Source organism: Macrotis lagotis, chromosome 1 (genome assembly GCF_037893015.1).
Source record: "Macrotis lagotis isolate mMagLag1 chromosome 1, bilby.v1.9.chrom.fasta, whole genome shotgun sequence".
Lineage (NCBI taxonomy): Eukaryota > Metazoa > Chordata > Mammalia > Peramelemorphia > Peramelidae > Macrotis > Macrotis lagotis.
The window spans coordinates 154,909,212-154,931,164 of NC_133658.1; the positions used below are offsets into that span (position 1 = coordinate 154,909,212).

The window sequence follows — 21,953 nt, forward strand, 5'->3', positions numbered from 1 at the left end:
CCCTTCAAGGAGGATCTTAACAGGATATGTGGCTACTTGGGTCTCGGTAGGTGACCTCAGGAGAGTGTCCTTATAATAATTGTCAATGACAAACTTAAAATGCCTTCTATAAAGTACATTAAGTATAATTAAAAATTTTTGATTCTTGTAACAACTCCTTAACTAAGATAGTATATGCTTTACAGTCCCCATCTTATAAATTTTTTATGGCTGTTTTTAAGTTCTCTATAGGTTTAGTAGTTAATCTAGGGTAATGATTGGATCTAGAGATTCATAAGCATCTATTTATAGACTCTATTAGCATCTCATCAGGAGCTCTTGTCCAACCCTCAAAGTAAATAATCCGGGATCATGACTTCTAACTGTTGATTTTTAATCTGAATTCAAAGGAGTAGGCGTATTCCCCTTTCCCAAACTGAATTATACCTACCCCTACTCCCATCACCTGTTCAGCTACCCCTTTCCTTCTCACCCTCTCCACTGCGTATTGGAGAATGGTGCATGTATCTGTGTGAAATTTAAGAAAAAGGATAATGTTAGACAGGGACACGTGCTTATATGTTGTCTCACAAGATGAATGGAGCTCCCTTAGAGATTTCATGTGTATTTTTTCATTGAGAAGAGGAACAATATTTTTTTCCCTTTGTTTTCTCTAGGCAAGAGCAGAAGCCTCCTGGGACTCTGCAGTACATGACTGTCCCCAGCTTAGTAAAGGAGCCACAGCAGATGAAAGAGTATTTCTGATTGTCAGAGTGACAGTGCAGCTCAGCCATCCAGCTGAAATGCAGCTAGTGCTGCGTAAACGCATTTGTGTCAGTGTTCATGGCCGCCAGGTAAGTTGTCAACTCCGAATCAAAAGAATAGCTCTAGGGTGGGATACATGGAATAAATGCCTTGAATTCCTCTCCAGGAGAACTGATGAGGCAATGAGCTGCCAAAGGCCACCCTCTTGGTTCCTATCCTACTGGCTCTAGTCTTCTGACTGACTCACAGGAGAGATGAATCTCTTTTTCATGCCATAGAGCTCTTTGAGAGGAAAGCCAAAGCCCTTTATTTTTTCCCAGACACTACAAACTAAAAGACCCAATTTAGGGTAACTTGCTTCTTTTCTGTTATAGTGCTTCTTCCTTTTCTGTGATTATCTCTGCTAGGGAAAAAGAAGAAAAGATTTGTTGAAACATTTAAAACTCTGTGTACCTGGCCTTCCAGAGATCTGTACTTCCAGGATTGGAACTAGAGCTTACTAGAGCTTTTATACTCCAGTGTTACCTTTTTTTTAAAAAGGCTTTTAAGAAACAAAAGAAACCTAAACCCTAGACAGATTAAAAAAAAATAATTCATTTAAAAGAGCACAGTCATGGCTGATAGACCACCAGATGTAATCTCCTCCCTTAAAAATTAATCTTTAGTTCTAAATGTCACACTGATATCCATCTTTGAAATGAAGACTGGTTGTAATGCTATTAAAATCACTGCTCTCTAGCTTGGCAATCCAGCATCAATAAAAGCCAGGCCATAGGGTTAGTTGTAGATATATATGTTGGGCCACCCATTTGCCTGCCCTATCTCTCTTTCCTTATGAGCCTGGGAGGGATTGCTTTAAAAGACCCAGTTTCTGTTTCAGTCCTAGAGGTCCAAGCCTAGCTGCCCCTAATGTCAGTATCCTTACCAAAAACTAGATGTGCAGTAGACTGCTGTGGAGGTACCAAGCTGTCACTCCTTTTGAGTAGAAGAACTAAATAGGGATTTCTGCATTTTCCTTTCAGTTCTTTTTACTCCCAGATGCCTTGGGCATGGTATTTCTCTTTTCTGGAATTATAATGAATATTAATTTGGAGTAAGCTGAGCTCTTCTTTGTTGTGCTAGTACAAACAGAATGGAAGAAACAGTGGTAGAACAGAATGGAAGAAATTTTAATAGAACTCAAGCTGTTTGTGTGCTGAGTGGTAGTGACTTGACTACTACTGACCCTGTTCAAGAAAATGAAGCCCTGAAATGGCATATTTGTACTTAGAGAAACTGATATGTTTTAAAAAATGTAATTAACTGAGGAAGGAGAAAGGTTTTGGTCAATAAGTTTATGTCCTGTTTTATTATTAAACCTGACAGTTTCATACTTCTTAGAAATGTTGCTATGGAGGGATCATTTCATATCTGTTTTTACTCTTCTTTCTTTTTCCCCACCCCCACTAGTTTAGTTAAACATGCTTTCACTTTGATCTTTATATCTATTTTTATCTCACTTTTAGAATTATTTATTTTAACTATATTCTACACTCATCCCTGATCTCTTTAACCTCTTTAGGATGTTTGCTACTAGCAGTATTTTCAAATGAGTCATCTATGCATTAATTCAGCAGTTCAGTTTTTAACTGTGCAAAGAGCACAGTCAGCATAAACAATGACCGTGCACTCGTAAATCATTTTTCATACTGATCCTACTTTGGTCAAGAATTTAAAGACTTATCTTGTCAATATTCATGGCATAAGCTGTCCATTGTGCTGGGGGAAAAACCAAAAAGGAAAGGAAAGTGTAAGTTCACAATTCCTCACTTGAATCTCACTTAAAAGATTGTTTTCCTGTGGTTGTACTCTTCATCTTATAAGCCAATGAGTTATCTCATGTTTTAGGGTCTAGGACAGGGCTTTTACTTTTGTTTCATATAGTCACTATTAGACATAATATTCCAAAATAAAATAGAAGGAAAATTAAGTAATATAATGATTCATATTTAATATACATTCCATTCTTTACATTGTATGATAAGGGACATAACCATAACTTAATCAGATGGGGAAATTATGTTCTTCACATTTTATCTCCCACTAGGGTTTTGCTCAAAGTCTCCTAAAAAAGATGTCTCATCGAAGTTCTATTCCTGGCTGTGGAGTCACTTTTGAAATTGTCTCCAATATTCCAGAAGTAAGTAATCATCTAAAGCATAAATTTACCAAATACTTAAAGGAAATCATAGTTAATAGTAATAAAATCATGAAATCAAAATGTCAATTCTATATGAAAGACATATTTAGAAGAAAAATATTTTGGGAAATCAGTCATCAATATCTGTTAAATATTTCCTATTTGCCAAGCATATAGTAAGTACTTGCTATTCTAAGTAAGTGCTGAGTTTAAAAAAAATTTGAAAAAAAAGACTTCCATGCTAAGAGGAAAGACTATTTAATTAGGGATTTAAAAGACACAATATTATTAGAATAATGTGAAAAGGGAAAGGATTAATAATTGGGGGTTTGGATGGAATAGGGATAAAGAAGGAGATCCTACAAAAAGGGGACATATAGCAAATCTGGGAGGAAGCCACAATTTCCAATAATAGTGGGAGAGAGGGGGAGCATTTAAATAGTGATGACAGCTAGTATAGGAATGCATCTTGATATGTGAAGAAAAACAAGTGGGCTGGATTGCAAAGTCCATGAGGGGAGAGTTGAGAATAAGAAGACTGAAAAGGAACCTATTGTAATGAAATTTTTAAATGCCAAAATCTCTAATATTTGATCCTAGACATAATTGGGAACCCTTGTAGTTTATTAGGTCATGCTCTGGATAGAGTGCAGGACAAGTAAGACTCAACTTCTTGAGTTCAAATCTAGCCTCACACACTTAGAATAGCTGCGTAACCCTAGGAAAGTCTCTTTTTTTTTAGTCATCATATCTTTAATTTAGGAAACTATGAGAAGTTTTTAAAATCTTTGAAATAAATTTAAGAAGAATAGTTGACAGGAATTTAGAATATCTTCCTAAGGTACGTACATTGGACATCATGGGGCCAAAAGTTATAAAATACTGTTTTGGAAAGATTCTTTATAGTCCTCAAACTATGCCTTTTTTTCTTTTTTCTTTCTTTTTTTTTTTGAATTTTGCAATTTTCCCCTAATCTTGAATCCCTCCCCCCACCCACAGAAGGCAGTTTGATAGTCTTTACATTGTTTCCATGCTATAAATTAATCAGAATTGAATGTGTTGAGAGAGAAATCACAACCTTAAGGAAAAAATAAAATATGAGATACTAAAATTATATAATAAGATAACTTTTTTAAAAAATTAAAGGTAATAGTCTTTGTTTAAATTCCACAATTCTTTCTTTGGATACAAATGTTATTCTCCATTGCGGATACCCTAAAATTGATGAAATGAGGAAGTCCATTAAGGTTGATCATCACCCCCATGTTGCTGTTATGGTGTATAATGTTCTTCTGGTTCTGCTCATCTCACTCAGCATCAGTTCATGCAAATCCTTCCAGGCTTCTTTGAATTCCCATCCCTCCTGGTTTCTAATAGAACAATAGTGTTCCATGACATACATATACCACAATCTGTTCAGCCATTCCCCAGTTGATTGACATTCACTCCATTTCCAATTCTTTACCACCACAAACATAGCTACTATGAAGTAGTACAAGTGATGTTTTTACCCTCTTTCATGATCACTTCAGGGCATAGACCCAGTAGTGGTATTGCTGGATCAAAGGGTATGCACTTTTTTGTTGCCCTTTGGGCATAATTCCAAATTGCTCTCCAGAAGGGTTGGATGTGTTCACAGCTCCACCAACAATGTATTATTTCCCTGGGAAGTCTCTTAACCCTGTTTAGTCCTTTCCTAGAAACTGTGGTTAGGGTTTCTATCTTTTCAAAATTAAGTATTTAGACCTGCTAACCTGATATGTGTGGTAAGCCTTCTCAAACCCAGGTCCTCCCATTTGTTTTCCACATTGGCCCCTTCCATTGAAGTCTTTACCTTTTGTTTGTTTTTTTAAGGCAATGGGGTTTAGTGATTTGCCCAAGATCACAGCTATGTAATTAATAAGTATCTGAGGTCGGATTTGAACTCAGGTCCTCCTGAATCCAGGGCCAGTGCTCTACCCACTGTGCCACCTAGCTGCCCCTTAAGTCTTTACCTTTTAGAAGATATTCTTGGACTATTACCACTTTGCTTGAGTTATTTATGGATTCTCAAACAACTTGAGATTATCTTTGTGCCCATGTACTGATTTTTTGAATCCAAGATTGATTTTAAAGAATATAGAGTTCAGGAATAGCTGAGAAAACATTTGCCAATATTATGCCTTGTTTCATTCCCCGTGCCCTACTTGGAGTGTCTTGGCTGTTGAAAACCTTCTTACTTTGGATCATCTTTGGCAGGTCTGATGATAGAATAACCCTACTCAGTGCTTGTTGTTTGCTTTTTTAAAACAACCTGTGAGTCTTGATTATAATTGTTTAACTGAATTATATACAATCACTTCAACTTGTCATTCACTAAATTTTTCGGGACATAGATTACATTGAGAAAAAAAATCACTTGAAGTTTCCCTGTCTTTTCACTTTTATTGAATTGTTTTTATTTTTCACATGACATGGTTTTTAAAGGAAAGAATTGTGTGGGAAATTGCTTAAAGGTAAAAGATAATCTTGACTGGCAAGTTATACATGTTAGGGTTGTTAAAAAAATGTGGGTAGCCAAACTCCAAATTGGTAAACAATAATATTTCCCATTATAAGCAAAAGAGAGAGAAGTCTGAAGAACTTAGATGCTAACTATAATTTAGATGTGATTATGTGCTAAATTAAAATGAAAACCTAATTGAGAAAATAAATTTCATTACACCATAAAGAACTATGGAAAACAAGGTTGAGGTCTACATTGCAGAAACAATTTAAAAAAAAATTCAGCATGATCAGCATAACCAGGGAATTCCATTTATTTTAATATAAATCTTAATTTAATATCTTATTATATCTTTTTTTTTAGTTTTTGCAAGGCAATGGGGTTAAAATGACTTGCCCAAGGCCATATAGCTAGGTAATTATTAAGTGTCTGAGTCCGGATTTGAACTCAGGTCCTCCTGACCCCAGGGCTGGTGCTCTATCCACTGCACCACCTAGCTGCCCCAATATATATCATCTTGATAAGGATGCAAAACCAAAAATGAATCATTCCCTGTCCTCAAGGAACAAGTTGTTCAAACTTGTTCAAAAACTAATGCCACATTACAATTATTTACCAGGTTTGCTCAAAACAAACTTGTACTTAAATATAGGTACACCCTAACTTATGGACACAGGTCTGGGAAATGTCTCTCCCAGGTGACATCTAAAGGAAAGGAAAGTCTTCACATGAAAACTTCGTGAGAGATGCTTTCCCTAAGCACTTCCCTATGTTTCCATGAAATGCGAGCCAGTGTTCTCTGCAACTGTGTTGGGAGAAGATGCATTGCCAGAGCACATCTTGCTGGAGCTTCAGGCTGCTGAGGCCTGGCATGTGGGTGGACACTGAACATAAGAGCCTCCTTTCCTCCAGTCTCTGCTTTTCTAACTGTTTCTTGTCTCATTTAAGTGCACCTCTCTTGTTTCCTCTGCTTCCTCTGCCCCCTGAATTCCTCAGCATTCCCTTGTTCCCTCAGCCTTTGGGATAAAGAGACAAGTTCCACAAGGTTTTTCCTGGATGTATACCACAGTTTCCAACTGTCTTCGAGAAACCTGTTATCAATAGTGGTTTCTGAGCTAGCTCCCATAAATCTATTCATATCTTTATAGAATGTGATATTATGCAATAACAGAATAATTTTGTTGAAGATATAAGCATTTCAATAACATGTGTTTGTGTGTGTGTGTGTGTGTGTGTGTGTGTGTGTGTGTGTACAGTACAAAATGTATAGCATTTCAATGACAGATTAGAAATAAATTTTTGAGGCTATCCTGGGAACCTAAATACCAATTTTTCCCATGAAAATGTATTTCAAGTTACAAACAACTGACTTATAAGTAAGATTCTTAGAAGATAATTCCACTTAATATAAGGACTTTTTATATGTGCTTATATCCCTCTTGTTGTATATACAAAATTTGTAATAATTCCTCCAGTGGAATTGTTAATTTTAATGGAGAAAAATTTTCCATTTTCCAGGATGCTCAGGGAGCAGAGGAACGAGAAGCATTAGCAAGAATGGCAGCTAATGTTGAAAATCCAGCCTCCGCAGACTCAGAGGCCTATATTGAAAAATACTTGCGAAGTGTCTTGGCTGTTGAAAACCTTCTTACTTTGGATCGTCTTCGGCAGGTCTGATGATAGAATAACCCTACTCAGTGTTTGTTGTTGGGATGCTTTTTTAAAACAGCCTGTGAGTCTTGATTGTAATTGTTTAACTGAATTATATACAATCACTTCAACTTGTCATTCACTAAATTTTTGGGGACAGATTACATTGAGAAAAAAATCAATTCTGAGTGATTGGGTCAAAAGGAGGATTTTATTTATTCTTGTTTGAAAAATGTTTTCAAATCTCTTTGAAAGGCAGGACTATTGCTGACCATGTCCAAAATTTTTAACAGGACCCTTATCTTGACTAAGCAGAAATGTCCACTGCCAAGTTAAGGTCCTTCAAATAAGTAGATTTTTAGAAATGTTTAATAAGAGTGGAATCAAATAAATAAAATCTCTAGGTAATCTTTAAACCTCATTTTAGCTAGTAGTTTCAAGCTAATACTAATAAAATGATAAATGTAACTTTCAGATTCTTTTTCTCCTGACACTTTCTGGTCAGTGAAATGTCTAAAACCCTGACAGGGAGAGAGAGAGAGAGAAGCACATGGCTTATCTAATCCTCAGACCATCGAATTGATTACTAAATAGTCTAAAGTTGACTGTAATTAGGGCATATAAAGTAAGAGGCATTACTTGAATGATTTTGCATGCATTTGTATCTGTGGTGGCCAAAGGGAAAATTTGATCTGAGCAATACTTCTGATGTGAATTTTTCTCATTATGGATTTATAATTCACAGGAAGTTGCTGTGAAGGAGCAGCTAACGGGAAAAGGAAAGCTGAATAGGAGGAGTATTAGCTCTCCAAATGTGAACCGAGTAAGCTCATTAATGCCCCTTTCTTCTAACATAGGGAACAGATAATATGTGGAAGGGATAGAAGATGAGATGCCTTAGCAAGGCGTGTAAAGGTTGCCATCCTTGATTCTAATCCTAGCTGTTACTAATTAGGCATGTGCCCTTGGGAACAGTAACTTTTGCTGTAGCAGAAAGAATACTTAATTTGGAGCCCAGAGTTCTGGGTCTGGATCTTGTCTTTGCACTTATAAGACCCGTGGCATTTAACCTAACTTATCTGTGAAGTGGACACAATGATACTTGTGCTTCTAACCCCAAAGGGTCAAAGGGGAAGGCTTTGTCAGCCATTAAGTAGCACATAAGTGGGAGCAGTTTCACATTGAGTGTCAAGGCCATAAAATCTTCTAATCATGCCTCTTCTACTTGCTGTGTAGCCACCTTTCACATGGTTCAGTATCTGGAACCTATATGATTGTAGTCATTTAAAGGCATATTAACATCTGCCTTGCCACTACAACTATAAGGACCATGGGGCATTTTCATCTGACTCAGAGTTAAAATGTCCTGTATGACTCATCTCTCCACATTCTAATGTGTTCTGGATTGTCTGTCTTTTCTATTTGTTTCCTTAGCATTTAGTTTAGTACTTTGTATACAACAAGTGCTTATTGCTCATTCATTCATTCAAAGTTTGTCATTTCTGCTCTCTTTTCCTCAGCTATAAAAGGATGGTTTAAACTAGATTATCTTTGTTATCTCCTAATATTCTATCAACCCCACATTTTTAATGAATATTAAATTCACGTTCATATAAAAGCAACCATTCATGGTGTTATTTTTATCTTTCAGCTCTCTGGGAGCCGACAAGATCTTATTCCAACATACAGTCTGGGTAGCAACAAGGTAAGCATTTAATAATGCTTTTTTCCCCTAATAAGAGGATTATTTTAGAGATTTTAGAAAAATAAACCCATTTCTTTTTGAACTTTCATCTCAAGCCTCATACACTTAATTTTCACATGCTATTTCTTTACCTTCCCTCCAAACTCTTATAATTCTCTTGTATAGTACATGCAGAGATGTAATGTGTATATGCTAGAAAGAGAGCTGGATCTGCAAGTAAAATACCTAAAATGTAAGAGTATTGTGACCTTGGGTTACTTAACTTCCCTGAAACTTTACTCATCTGTAAAATGGGACAGTACTTTTTGTATCTCAGGGGATAATTGTGAGCAAAGTGTTTTCTAAGTTGGGATGTGTTTGTATGTTTGTGTGTGTGTGTGTGTGTGTGTGTACATTTATTTATTCCTTCACTTTTTAAAAAAGTGAGCCATTATGCCTTTCATAGGAAAATATTTCTTTTTTTCCCCTAACTCCATCACAAGTAGATCCTTCCAGACTTTTTTAAAGAGTTAATGAGTTTTGATGGGGTCCATGAGTTTTAAGAATGTTTCCAATGTTTCCCAATGTTTTAAGATCCAGTTCAGTATATTTGTTTTCCTTTTGTAATTCCATGTATTTTATACATTGAAAGACATTATTCTCTAAGGGAATCCATTGGAGCCCCCCAAAATGTAAAGAATCTTTGTTTTAAAGAAGAACATTCTCTAGAAGTTGTACAATATGTTTGACATGTCACCATTTGCTGTCTGCCATTTTGTGTTTCTTTCAATTGAGGTTCTTGGTTTTTTATTGTAACAAACTCAGAAATATTATTTTATTCTATGCACAGCAACTAAAAATGATAAAATTTACATTGTAATATTTTATTAATTTGCTAATCCTTGATGAACATAAGCCAGAGGTAGGACTTGACATGTTTCAGCTTTCGTCTTTTTCTAAAGAAGAATAGAAAATTTGTATCCTTATGTATATTGCTATTTTCTTCTATTTAAAGCTCTAAATTTCAAATTGTAACAAGTACATATTCCTGGAAAGAAATTATAAAAAGTTTTTATATTTATTTCATATATAAATATATATAAATCTAGCATTTAGTTTAGTACTTTGTATACAATAAGTGCTTAATTATTATACATATATAAAAGTATATACATATATATGTGAGGCAAAGAATCATTTTAAATTTTGTTAAAATTGCATTAGTCTTTTCTAACTTTTTTTAGTCCCATTTGAGATTTTCTTGGCAAAGTTTTTGAGTAGTTTGCCATTTCCTCCTACAGTTTGTTGTCCTGATGAGGAAATTGAGACAAATAGGCTTAAGTGACTTCCTCAGAGTCTCACTACTAGTAAGTGTCTGAGGTTGGATATAAATTCAGGCCCTCCTGCCTCTAGGCCTATCTGCTGATATCAAGATAATCTAGTCCTCACTCTGCCACTAACTTCATATTTGAACTTGAAAAAGGTAACTTTGTCTTTCTAAGCCTCAGGTTCTTTACATATATAATATATATATATATATATATATATATATATATATATATATATATATATATATACATTATATAATAAATATGTATTACAGATAATGTATATATAAAATACAATTATATATAAAAATTATATATACATTATATAATAAATATGTATTACAGATAATGTATATAAAATACAATTATATATATAAAATAAAATTTTAGAGAGAGAGAGAGCGAATGCTAAATATTTACCTTTCTAATGCTGGTGCTGTAATTTTCCATCTTTTATGTTTCCAACAATGGGAAGTTTGTTAAATTGCATGTCTAAGGTATTTTACAGCTTGAAGAGCCTAATTTTATGGTTGTCTTCCCATCCTGGTTTCTCTTCATGGAAGGCTAATATAATAGGAAAAAGTGGAATATTTGCCATTTTTATTTGGGGCTGGAATGGGAGTGAACTTTGTGAATGTTATTTACACCTTATAAAGGATTTTGAATCAGTGCTCATTTTAAGCTATATCTGATCATTAAACTTTGCTACATTTTTGAAAATCTTAGCTTTACTATCTTAATATCTGCAGCTGCTCAGTGGTACAGTGGAATGGGTGCTGGACCTGGAGTCAGGAAAACCTGAGTTCAAATCAGGTTTCAGCCACTTCCTAGCTGAATGACCTGGGCTAGTCATATACTTTGCCTTTGCCTCAGTTTCCTCAGTTATAAAATGGAGATAATGATAATACTACTTCCCAAAGTTGTTGTGAGAATCTATTAAGATATTTTAAGGATTTAGCACAGGGCTTGGAACATCAGAGACACTCAGAAATATTTATCACCTTCCCAGTGTTATCTCAGAAAAGATTGCCTATGAAGACAATGAAGGGATTCAGGAGGATACACATAATTGACTAAATTATAGTCCCTTGAAGTATGAAACATTAATGAACTAAAAACACTATTACTGCCTCAAATTTTCACATTAGATAATCAGGGGGAAAAATTAAAGCGTCTTCCAGGGCCTGACAGATCCCAGATGGGATCAATTCATACTAAAGGTCTGATCCACAAAGATGCATGCTCAGGAACTCAATTTTATCAATATCTTCCAAGATCAGATTGGGGAACTGATTCACATTAATTAAATTCATAAGAGATTGATAGACACACACAAACACACACATTATCTTAATTCATAAGAGATTGACAGACGCATACACATCCACTGATTTATTAAAAGGACAATAACTTCCCAGTGGATCTAGTTCTCATATTGTTTGGTCAGCATGTTATCTTTTCCACAGAGAAAGCTTCCCAGAAAAGACAAGTTAATAGCTGAGGCTTGCTGAGTCGGTTACCAGGACAAAGGAAGTAAGATGAACTCAGGAAAGATTCAATCTATAAACTGTAATGGTTTAATGTACCTTTCTTCACTATAAGGACACATATGGCAAGGGACAGATACTCATGTTAGGAAACTCTTTACTTTTTGGTTCTCTGTTCCTAGACACCATGAAGGCCATGATATTTCTGCTCTAGCATCATTGTCACAGCCATGTTATGACAAAACCGAGCAGATTACAGTTTATCTTACTCTTTATCATCTTAGACTTAGACTGTCATCTTAGACCTGGCAATCAGATTCTCTCAAAATTACATTCTGGTCTAGCCCCTTTTGTGGGTCAACAAATGGGCATGCTGAGGAAGGGATGGGGAAGGCAGCCTGCCCTCCAGAACCTAATGATGAATGTTTTCTATTCATTTAGTGCTTTACAGTTTTCACAGCACTTTTGCACATGTTATTTTTTTTTTAGCCCACTGATATGAAAAAGGCAGGGCAGGTATGATTATCTTTATTTTGTAGATGAAGAAACTAAGATTCAGAGAGATAAGATGATAGCAACCATTTAATAACACATTTTCCCTCACAGAAGCCCTGAGCAAAAACTAGGGATAGAAAGAACACAGTTAGAAAGCCCAAAGTCACATAGTTGGAAAGTGGCAGACAGGTTTCAAACTCAGACCTTATGAATCCATATCCAGTCATCTAAATAACAAACCCTTAATGCAATTTGGGGCAGATGGGTTGGGAAGTGGATAGAATCTTGGACCTAGAATCAAGATGACTTCTTTCTTTCAAATCTGGCCCCAGACATTTACTAGCTATGTGATCCTGGGCAAATTACTCAGCCCTATTTGACTCAGTTTTTTATCTCTAAAATGATCCAGAGAGGAAATGGCAAATCACTCCAACAAGAAAACTCCAAATGGAGTCTTGGAGAGTCCATCACTTCTCTCATGCTGCTCAAAAAGCAATTGATATAGTTGTTAGATAGTTACTTCTGTCTGGACGAGGGAGCCCAAACCATTTTTGTAACTGAGTGGAGAAATGTGACTCTCACAGCTAAAGGTTACCAATTCCCTTCTCTTTCTAAGAGTCCAGCTTTAGAGTTGGATTGGCTGGAGCTCTGCAATCCAGCCTTTATGTGTGACCCTGGAAAGATCACCTCTGTACCTATTATTTTGAGACAATTTTTGAAACAGTTCTTTATTGTAACTAACAACTGCTTCAGGATATCTTTGGGGGGGGGGGGAATCAAAGAAAGAGTTCATCTGATCCTCTAGTTTCCTTGCTTTGACTCTGATGTCAAAGAGTTAGATAGAAAAATTAGAAATTAGATAGAAAATTGTGTAATTATTATGATCATACCAACATCATAGAGCCTACCACTTGCCTTGAAATAGAACTTGATTAACCATTTAGCAAAAGCAGTGATATTCACTAAATTTGACCTTCAGTGAGACCTGCAAGCTGGCTCAGGTGAAATGTAACAGTTAATAGAAGGTAGTCTTACTAGACCTAGAATCATTTATTTGAATAACAGACTGTGTACTACTCCCCTGTTTCTAAAAAATTCTTTTATTTTTTATTGTTTTTTGAATTTTACAATTTTCCTCCAGTCTCACTTCCCTCCCCACAACCTCCACAGAAGACAATCTGATAGTCTTTACATTGTTTCCATGTTATTCACTGATCAAAATTGAATGTGTAGAAAGAAAAATCATATCCTTAAGGAAAAAGTAAAATATAAGAGCTAGCAAAATTACATAATACAATAACTTTTTTAAAAAAATTGAAGATAAGAGTCTTTGGTCTTTGTTCAAATTCCACAGTTCTTTCTTTGGATACAGAGGGTGTTCTCAATTGCAGATACCCTAGAATTATGTACAGTGTTCTGGTTCTGCTCATCTCTCTCAGCATCAGTTCATGCAAATACTTCCAGGCTTTTCTGAATTCCCATCCCTCCTGGTTTCTAATAGAACAACAGTGTTCCATAACATACATCTACCACAATTTGTTTAGCCATTCCCCACTTGATGGACATTCACTCAATTTCCAGTTCTTTGCCACCACAAACAGGGCTACTATGAATATTTTTGTACAAGTGATATTTTTAATCTTTCCTAATCTCTTAGTATAGACTCATTAGTGGTATTGCTGGATCAAAGGGTATGCACATTTTTATTGCCTTTTGGGCATAATTCCAAATTGCTCTCCAGAAAGATTAGATCAGTTCACAGCTCCACCAATAGTGTATTAGTGTCCCAGATTTCCCACATCCCTCCCAACACTGTCTTTTCTGGTCATATTGGCCAGTCTGAGAGGTGTGAGGTGGTACCTCAAAGATACTTTAATTTGCATTTCTCTAATCAGTAATGATTTAGAGCAATTTTTCATCTGACTGTGGATCACTTTGATTTCCTCATCTGTAAATTGCCTCTGCATATCCTTTGACCATTTGTCAGTTAAGGATGGAGGAATTCTTTAATTCAGTGTTGCAGGACTTGTTGGATCAGGAGATGGTAATTTATTTCAAAGATTACTTACTGAACTTCCTGGATCCTAGATCCCATAACACTACTTTGGCTTATTTGCCAAGCATGAAAGGCTATCAGGCAGTTAGGGTCTTCATTGTAAAGACTTCCTTGATTGGGTACAATATTGTCACCATCTCTCCATCTATAAAATAAAGGAATTAGACTAAATAACCTCTCAATTTTCTCTTCACTCTTACTCTGCAATCTTGTTTGGCATCACAAAAAAATGCAATGATATGTTTTATAGATGAATCACTCAAACAGAATCTTCTTTTTTTAAAAATTTATTTTTATTAAAGCTATTATTTGAGTTTTACAAATTTCCCCCAATCTTGCTTCCCTCCCCCCCCCCCCCCCCCCAGACAGCACTCTGTCATTCTAAACAGAATCTTCTAAAGACCATATCCTTTGGAGCTACTAAATCTCATTCCAGGAGATCTATTCTACCAGATCTGTCTATTCGAGTCAGAACTTAGGGGCATGTTGAGAAGCTGGCTTCTCTGTGTGTCTGCAATTTCTTTCTACGTGTGTCTTTCACTCGTTCCCTAATGGGAAAAGAAAGAGAGAGCTTATTATCTGAACTAGCTGCCTAGTGTCTGATGGACTAGGGGTAAAGGGTTTGTTATTTAAGCTTGGAAGGTTAGGAAGACAAGATTCCCTCATTTCCTATCCCTGATTCAAGAATGTCTTCTCTCTACTTATGAATTCCAGAATGATATGTATTAACAAATTTGTCTTTTAAAATTGTAACATCCTTTCACTCTCTCAGTTCCCTTAATACTAGTTCATTTATTCTTTTAATAAGACCATTATCCAGCTGAGATAAATAGCCCTTTGATATAAGAGTTATAATTAGTTGAAAGGTTGAGGTATATATGACAGCAAAAAAAAAAATCTATCTTTAGCTTATAGGTTGCCAGTGCCTGAGATAGGATATTAAGACTAGTCTGCAAGGTCTAATCTCCCCAGTCTAGCTTAATTTAGTTTTCAATCTCCATTTATCTCCCACTAAATGGAGTATGAAAATAGAATGAGTTCAGTATATGTCTGCTGATGGCAGATCATAAGATTTAGACCTCACCAGAACCTCAGAGATAACCCAGTCTACTCCTTGTTTTCTTGATGATAAAATTTCAGGTTCTACAAGGGAAAGTGACCTGCCCAAGGTCATCTAGGTAGTTCAGACCCATCACCATGCCAAATTCAATCTTATTTTCACTATATCACATTTCTTCTGAGACTCCTCAACTCATTCCTTTGGTCTCATCCTTTCTTAACCCTCTCCATTTTTATTATGATTGGATTCTGGAGAATTTGGAGACTTTTCTAGAGCTAGAATGTCTAAAACCCACCGTTTCTTCCTTTCCCAACCCTCAATATTTTCTATCTCATAGTCACATAAAAAGCATTCTGATATTTGCTGAATTAAATTGATTTGGAATAGGCATCTCCTGAATAGCTTGCTAAAATCAGTTCAGCCAAGACAAAACAAGCAGCCTAATTTCTCTTCTCCTCCTGTCTCCAGCATGTTTATTACTCATGTTTAATATAGCAGAGGAATATGAGTTCAAAGCTCAGATTTCAGATTAGAGTAGTGGGCATAAAATGGGAGTCTTTAACTTTGAAGACTCAATGAAATTAGGCAAGTACAGAGAGGCAAAAAAAAAAAACAGATGCCATGTGAAGCTATTCATTTTCCAAGGTTTGTCAAATAAAGAAATTTTTAACTGAGATTTTTCCTCCCCCCCCACTTTTTTAAAAAAAAAAAAACCTTAGCAGTGGAAAAGAAAGGCCCCTAAGGACAAGCTTCACAAGAGGCTATTCAAAATTTTTCCTACTCTCTAGCCTTTTAAAAATTCTAGCAGATTACTTTTAACTCTTGCTTTACTGAGATCAAGTTCATTTGATGTGATCTCCTCCAATTCTGTCCCTTCCCCCCCAAAAAAGCAAAACAGCAGCTCCTCTGTACTTTCAGACAGTCTGCCCATTTAGTCCATATCCCACATAGGTCCTGCTTGTGGCCAGATTTGAAATCAGAATTGTCTAGGAGGAGGAGATCAGATTGAATCATATTCATAAATAAGCCATGGTTTCAATGACTCCAAGGTACATGTTACTCAGTATTTTTAATATTTTTATTTCCTCATTGGCTTCAGCTGGCATCAGTACTCTCCTATTTGATTACAAATCTGGAATCAGGAATCTTATTGTATTAAAACTAAAAATGAAATTGAACCAAAGAGCAATGGAAGAACTCATCATGGGTAAGTGGGTTGAATTTTTTGTAGCATATTGTTAGCAAATAATTATTGCATATGATATATGGTATAAAAGATATTGTCCCAGATAGGTGTGACTTGTAGAAGAAATGAATCAATTCTGAGGGTATTTGGTAAACAGTTTCTTTGCTGTACTACTGGCACTCACAAAATATAAAAATAATTTTATTCTTTTCATTCCTTTCAGTCGTCTCTTCCCTCTAATAGTCTTAAGCATCCCACCACCACCTCTCCCTCCTCCCCCTTATCTTTCTTGTTCTTTAGTCTGTCTCCTCTTTTGCCAAAAAACAAGCTGAGGTCTCACCTTTTCTTTTTCTTTTTTTTTTTTTATGGGGTTAAGTGGCTTGCCCAAGGCCACATAGCTAGGTAATTATTAAGTGTCTGAGACCGGATTTGAACCCAGGGTACTCCTGACTCCAAGGCTGGTGCCTTATCCACTATGCCACCTAGTTGCCCTGGTCTCACCTTTTCTTAAAAAACTGAACATCCTTTCCTCAGCCCCACTATTTCAAGATATGCAATTCTCTGCTTTCCTCCACTTCTAGAATGAATAGTTCTTTTTCCCAACCAAGCCCTCTCTTTTGCTCCTTTCAGGTCAGCTTCTACAACTAGCACTCTCCTAAAACTGCCAGAAAATGTTACCCAGGAATGCCTCTATTAGCTATTTTTTCTCATTATTCTGGTTAGGCCTAACTCAGGCTATAGTCATTAAAGCAGAGGATTAAAATCCAACAAAGCTCTCATAAATCACAGAATACAATTAAAATCTTTACTAATCCTACTGAAAAGAGTACAACTTCAGAGTTAAAAAGATTTAAAAAGAGACCATCTACCAGTCAATGATTTCTACACCTCCATCAGGTTAACAAGCCATTTTCCTATAGGAAAGGAAATGCTCAGGTAAATCTCCCAGCAGTAATACCCATTTGACTGGGGTTTTCTAAACTTTATACTAAGAAAACTAAATGATCTCTGTATATATATCTCTATATCTGGGAAATTTGGGGAATGGAGGTTCCAGCTACACCTTGATAGCAATGAACATGGTACCTGTCACCCACCCACATTCCCAGGCAGCTCCACAAAGTGAATGGACCAATCATAGTGAAAAATCAAATGCATTTTCTACCATTCTCATCCTTTTTGGTGTCTTTGATATTTTAAATACTTGACCATGCTCTCTCTTTAAAACAATAAAACAAAACTCTCTCCCTTTGACTCTTGTGACTTTATAGCATCCTGTGCTTTTTTCAGTCTATGTTGCCATCTTTAACTCCTTTTCTTGTTCTGTCTCTTAAATATTTTTTCTGAGGATATTGAGTTTTTCCCTTGGACATCTCATCTGATGACATCAGCTATTAATTCTCTGCATATGACTCAAATATAATATTCCAGTCCTGACCTCCTTCCCAAGCTCTTGACACCCATTTTCAACAGCCTTTAGGAATCTTACAAACAGGTTTCTAAAACCTGCTTCGATTCCTTATTTCCTTGGTTTATCTTTTTTTTTGTTTTTGTTTTTGTTTGTGAATGCTACCTCTCATTCTCTTATCCAGGTATCTTTTTTTTACTTCCCCTTGCATCTTCCCTCTCCCAATAATTTGAACGTTCTTGCTTATGCTTCTGGATTCTGGACTCTCTTCAGTCTATTCTTGTATTTTCAGTCTTGCTGGTATTGTCCTGGTTCAGGACTTTTTCATCTATCACTTAGATCACTTAGAATATTTCCATGGGTCTTTAACCAGGATTCCAGTAATTTGCATTGAACATATTTGTGCAGAGTTATATGTAGCAAAGCTTGGAAGGAGTGCAAAAAACATTAGGCTTAATGTAAGGAAATATTTCCTAACAAGGTTTAGACAGTCAAAGGAGGTTATGAGTTATGTGTCATTTGAGATCTTAAACTTTTTTGGTATCATCTAAATCACTCAGTTGGTTGGACTAAATGACCTTTGGGCAAGAATGTGCTGAAACCAGTTCAGATTGCTTGGTGACAGGATTTCCACCTGAGAACTCAGAAAAAGCTATGAATCAAGACTTGATTTATTTTTTTGATACTGTTGATTGTCTAAACAAGAAAGTGAGAGAAAAAAAATGTTAATAATGCATATTAAAACAAGTGTATCCCCATGCACATTTCTTCTTTTCTTCAGAGAGTTAATTCCTAAATATTCACAAGCAGACTGCTGCCTCTGATGTTCTTTTCAACTTTGAGATTCTGAGTTTGAGTAGTTCTTTAATTCTAGTTTATGTCTTAGCTCCCTAGATGGATTGTAAGCTCCTTGAGAGCAAGGGTCAAGGCTTTATATGTCTGTTAAGATGCAGTGCAATGCCTTACCTGTGGTATACACTTAATGTCTGTTGCATGAAGTTGCTTAAAGCGATTTGGTGTTTTATAGAGATGGTATGAAATGTATTCGATCAGACTGTGAATATACAGGCTTTACTTTAAACCCTTGGGATTATGAATGAGAAGGGGTAATGAGGTTAAAAAAAAATCATTATTAGTTTCTTCAACATACTATTTCTAGAGACCCGAAATTGTCTAGAGATAAATAATGTTGAGTTAGTGAAGTTTTCTTTCCCCTGAAACAAAATTCCATTTTATTCCAAAGACATTTGAGAGATTAAGACATCCCTATTCTTGGATGATAACCACTGCACACAGTTAGCATGTCATCTTCCTCAAGGTTAAGAGGACTTTTAAGATAGACTGATAGAAATGAAAACATTTTCCCATTTGTCATTATGGGCAGGCTTATAGATATGTTAAGATTATCAAAACTATATATTTCTTTTCCAATGTTCCCTTTTGAAAGGTTTGGAGAGATGAGACATTAAGAGCTATTGTTCATATTCAAGTCTGTTAATAACATTATGGGTGCACAGGGTAGGGGGCTGCCAACTGGGAAAAATGAGCCGTGAGGTTAGTGGAGCATTGAATGTGCATTGGAGAAAAGGTGATACCTCTACTATTCGTCACCGGATGATTCTACACCAAGCAGCTATGGTGTGGACTCTAAATCAGCTACTTAGTTTCCTTCCTAAGGGACACAGTGTCAGCTGCCAGCCAAGAAGGAAAAATCTAGGATATAAAAATAAATCTATTCCAAAATTAAGTGAGATGTCTTAGAAACAACCTTGTATCAACTTGACACTGCATATATACTGAGCATGAATCTTTTTTTCCCTTGGGAGGCTCAGACGACCATTGACCTTAGCATTCAATCATTTGTCTGTAGTAAATCAGAGTACATGAAGCTGTAGTTTCTTAGACAAATAATTAGATATAAATGTTAAAAAGCCACATTAATATAACATTAAGGTGTGTAAATCAAAGTGTGATTCATAACAGCATGAACTATCTTACCGTGGAATATTTTGGAGTTAATGGGTTCCCTAAGTATTCAAATTTAGGCACTTAGTACCTCGTACAGCTTGTATAACTTGTGGACTTAAATTCCATTTCCCTAGTCCTGTGGTCAATTTTCTAGGAACTTGTGATTCAGTAATTCAGCAAATATTCCTTGAGCAACTGGTCTAGCTACAGCCTCCTGTGCAGAGGAGGATGGGGAGTAGAGGGTGTGGACAGGGGGAGAGAGGTATGGAGAAGGTGGAGAGGATAGATTGATGATTATCTTCATGATAGATTATCAGATATAGGTGATTCTGCTGTCCTCCAAGCACTCTGAGAACCATAAAGTATAGGATGGTCAGGTAAAAAGTGCAATTCTGATAAGTTGCTGAAATGTTTAGGCTCAGACAGCAGGAATCTTGATAACTCTGTTGTAAGACAAAAAGTCCTTTAATCAGCGAGAGAGGTAGCAATATCTGGTCAGACAAGGAGGGAAAGACTTTGTTTACAATTTTGTGTGTGTGTTTGTGTGTGTGTGTGTGTGTGTGTGTGTGTGTGTGTGTGTGTATTACCCAATGAAGTTCAACAAAACCTTTTATTTATCACTTTAATATATTTTTCAGTAGTTTGCCCACATCAACCCTATGCAGTAGACAAGCATATGAATATGTGCTATGACTTACAGAGGATAAAGAACCAGCCTAAGTGTCAGTGCCGCGGTTCACATATCCTGCCTGTGCAATCATGAGCAAATTATTTAGCCTTTTCCTGTCCCAGATACCTCAGTAAGACTGGAGATAGCAGTATTTTTGCAAAAATGTTCTTTGATGTTACAAATATTATCTCTTCCCTCCCTCTCATAGTTCCTGAGAATTGAGAGGCAGATAGTTCATGGCTCGAAGGCCTATTTGTAATCCATCTGGAATTTAATCTACAAATAAGACACACATATACCAACATGCACAAAAGGAGAAATAAAAAGGAGCAAGGAAAGATTTTACAAGAGGGCTTCCTAACTAATTTGAATACAGAACAATTTGTGTTTTCAATTATTTTTATGACAACCACAAACATTGATCCAAGAATTCAAGGAGTTAAAAATATCCCTGGAATAAAGGAAAATTGGGGAAATTTTGGAGCAAAATAAAAGAAATTAGCATTGTTTTCCTAAGAAAAAAATTTGTTACCCATTAAAATATGAATATATATATTACTATATATAAAACTATTTACAGTGTACATAAATAAAGATAAATTTATGTATAAATATATTCCTATTTAATGGGAAAATGACAGTAAGATTTGAAAGATTAGATTTTCATATTCTAAATACAATTTGGGAAGTGTTGGTTTAGATTGCATAAGTAGGATTTAGAAAGAAGAGACATCTCAGCTCCTATTCTACTTTGGGGAACTGAATTTTTGATGGTTTGCTGAAGGCCTGGAAAAATAACAATTCTGCTGTCAATTCATCCAGCATTTGTGAAGCACCTACAGGATTAGATGAAAATGACACCATTCCTGGCCTCAGGATGCTTATGTGATAGTCTACCAAGGGAATATGGGCATGTACCTTTGTGCTTATTAGGTAGATTATGGCAGTGACGAGAAGTGCTTTGGGCAAAAATGGAGTGAGAATTGTTTAGGAGACAGTTCAAAACCTCCATGGACAACACTGACATGCAGAAGAGGGAGAAGGAACATTTTCCAGATAGAATGAACAACTTGGCCTGCTGCTCTAAGGTGGGAAAAGGCAGGTTGATATCAGGAAAGAGAATAATGTAGAGTAGGGCCCAAAAAAGCACATTGAAACCAGGCTTAATGCTTAGGGGATTCTTAGTCTCCCTTTTGGGAAATAGGAGTCCTCTGAATTCTTTAGAACAAGTCTAGCAAGGACTGACCAGTAACTTCAAAGTTTACTTCCCTATGCAGAGATGTGAATGGCAGGAGCAAGTGGAAATTTGGAGACAGTTAAGCTATTACAGTATTCTCAGTTAGATATGATATGGACTTGAACCAGAATGGGGGCCATGGAGAACAGGGGATGTGTAGAGTTGTTAGATGGATTGGACAGATTGAGTGGAAGTTGCTGAGGAACTCTATTTCAGAGATATTCATTAGGAGACTCATGTAGAATCCTTTTGAAGAAAACCCTTCTAGTGTTACGTCTAAGATCCTAAGCTATCTGGTAAGCAGGTGGATTGACAG

The 21,953-nt window shown here is 36.0% G+C and overlaps 1 protein-coding gene across 3 annotated transcripts in view; it reads left to right on the forward strand.

The window, feature by feature from the left end:
• The window catches only part of KIF13B (kinesin family member 13B), a 257,145-nt gene that overhangs the window by 192,853 nt on the left and 42,339 nt on the right, over nucleotides 1–21,953 (forward strand). For all 3 annotated transcript variants that reach the window (XM_074209185.1, XM_074209184.1, XM_074209186.1), the window contains exons 31-35: nucleotides 657–833; nucleotides 2,831–2,923; nucleotides 6,927–7,079; nucleotides 7,804–7,881; nucleotides 8,710–8,763. In XM_074209185.1, coding sequence (XP_074065286.1) covers nucleotides 657–833; nucleotides 2,831–2,923; nucleotides 6,927–7,079; nucleotides 7,804–7,881; nucleotides 8,710–8,763 — 555 coding nt within the window. The remainder of the gene's footprint in view (nucleotides 1–656; nucleotides 834–2,830; nucleotides 2,924–6,926; nucleotides 7,080–7,803; nucleotides 7,882–8,709; nucleotides 8,764–21,953) is intronic.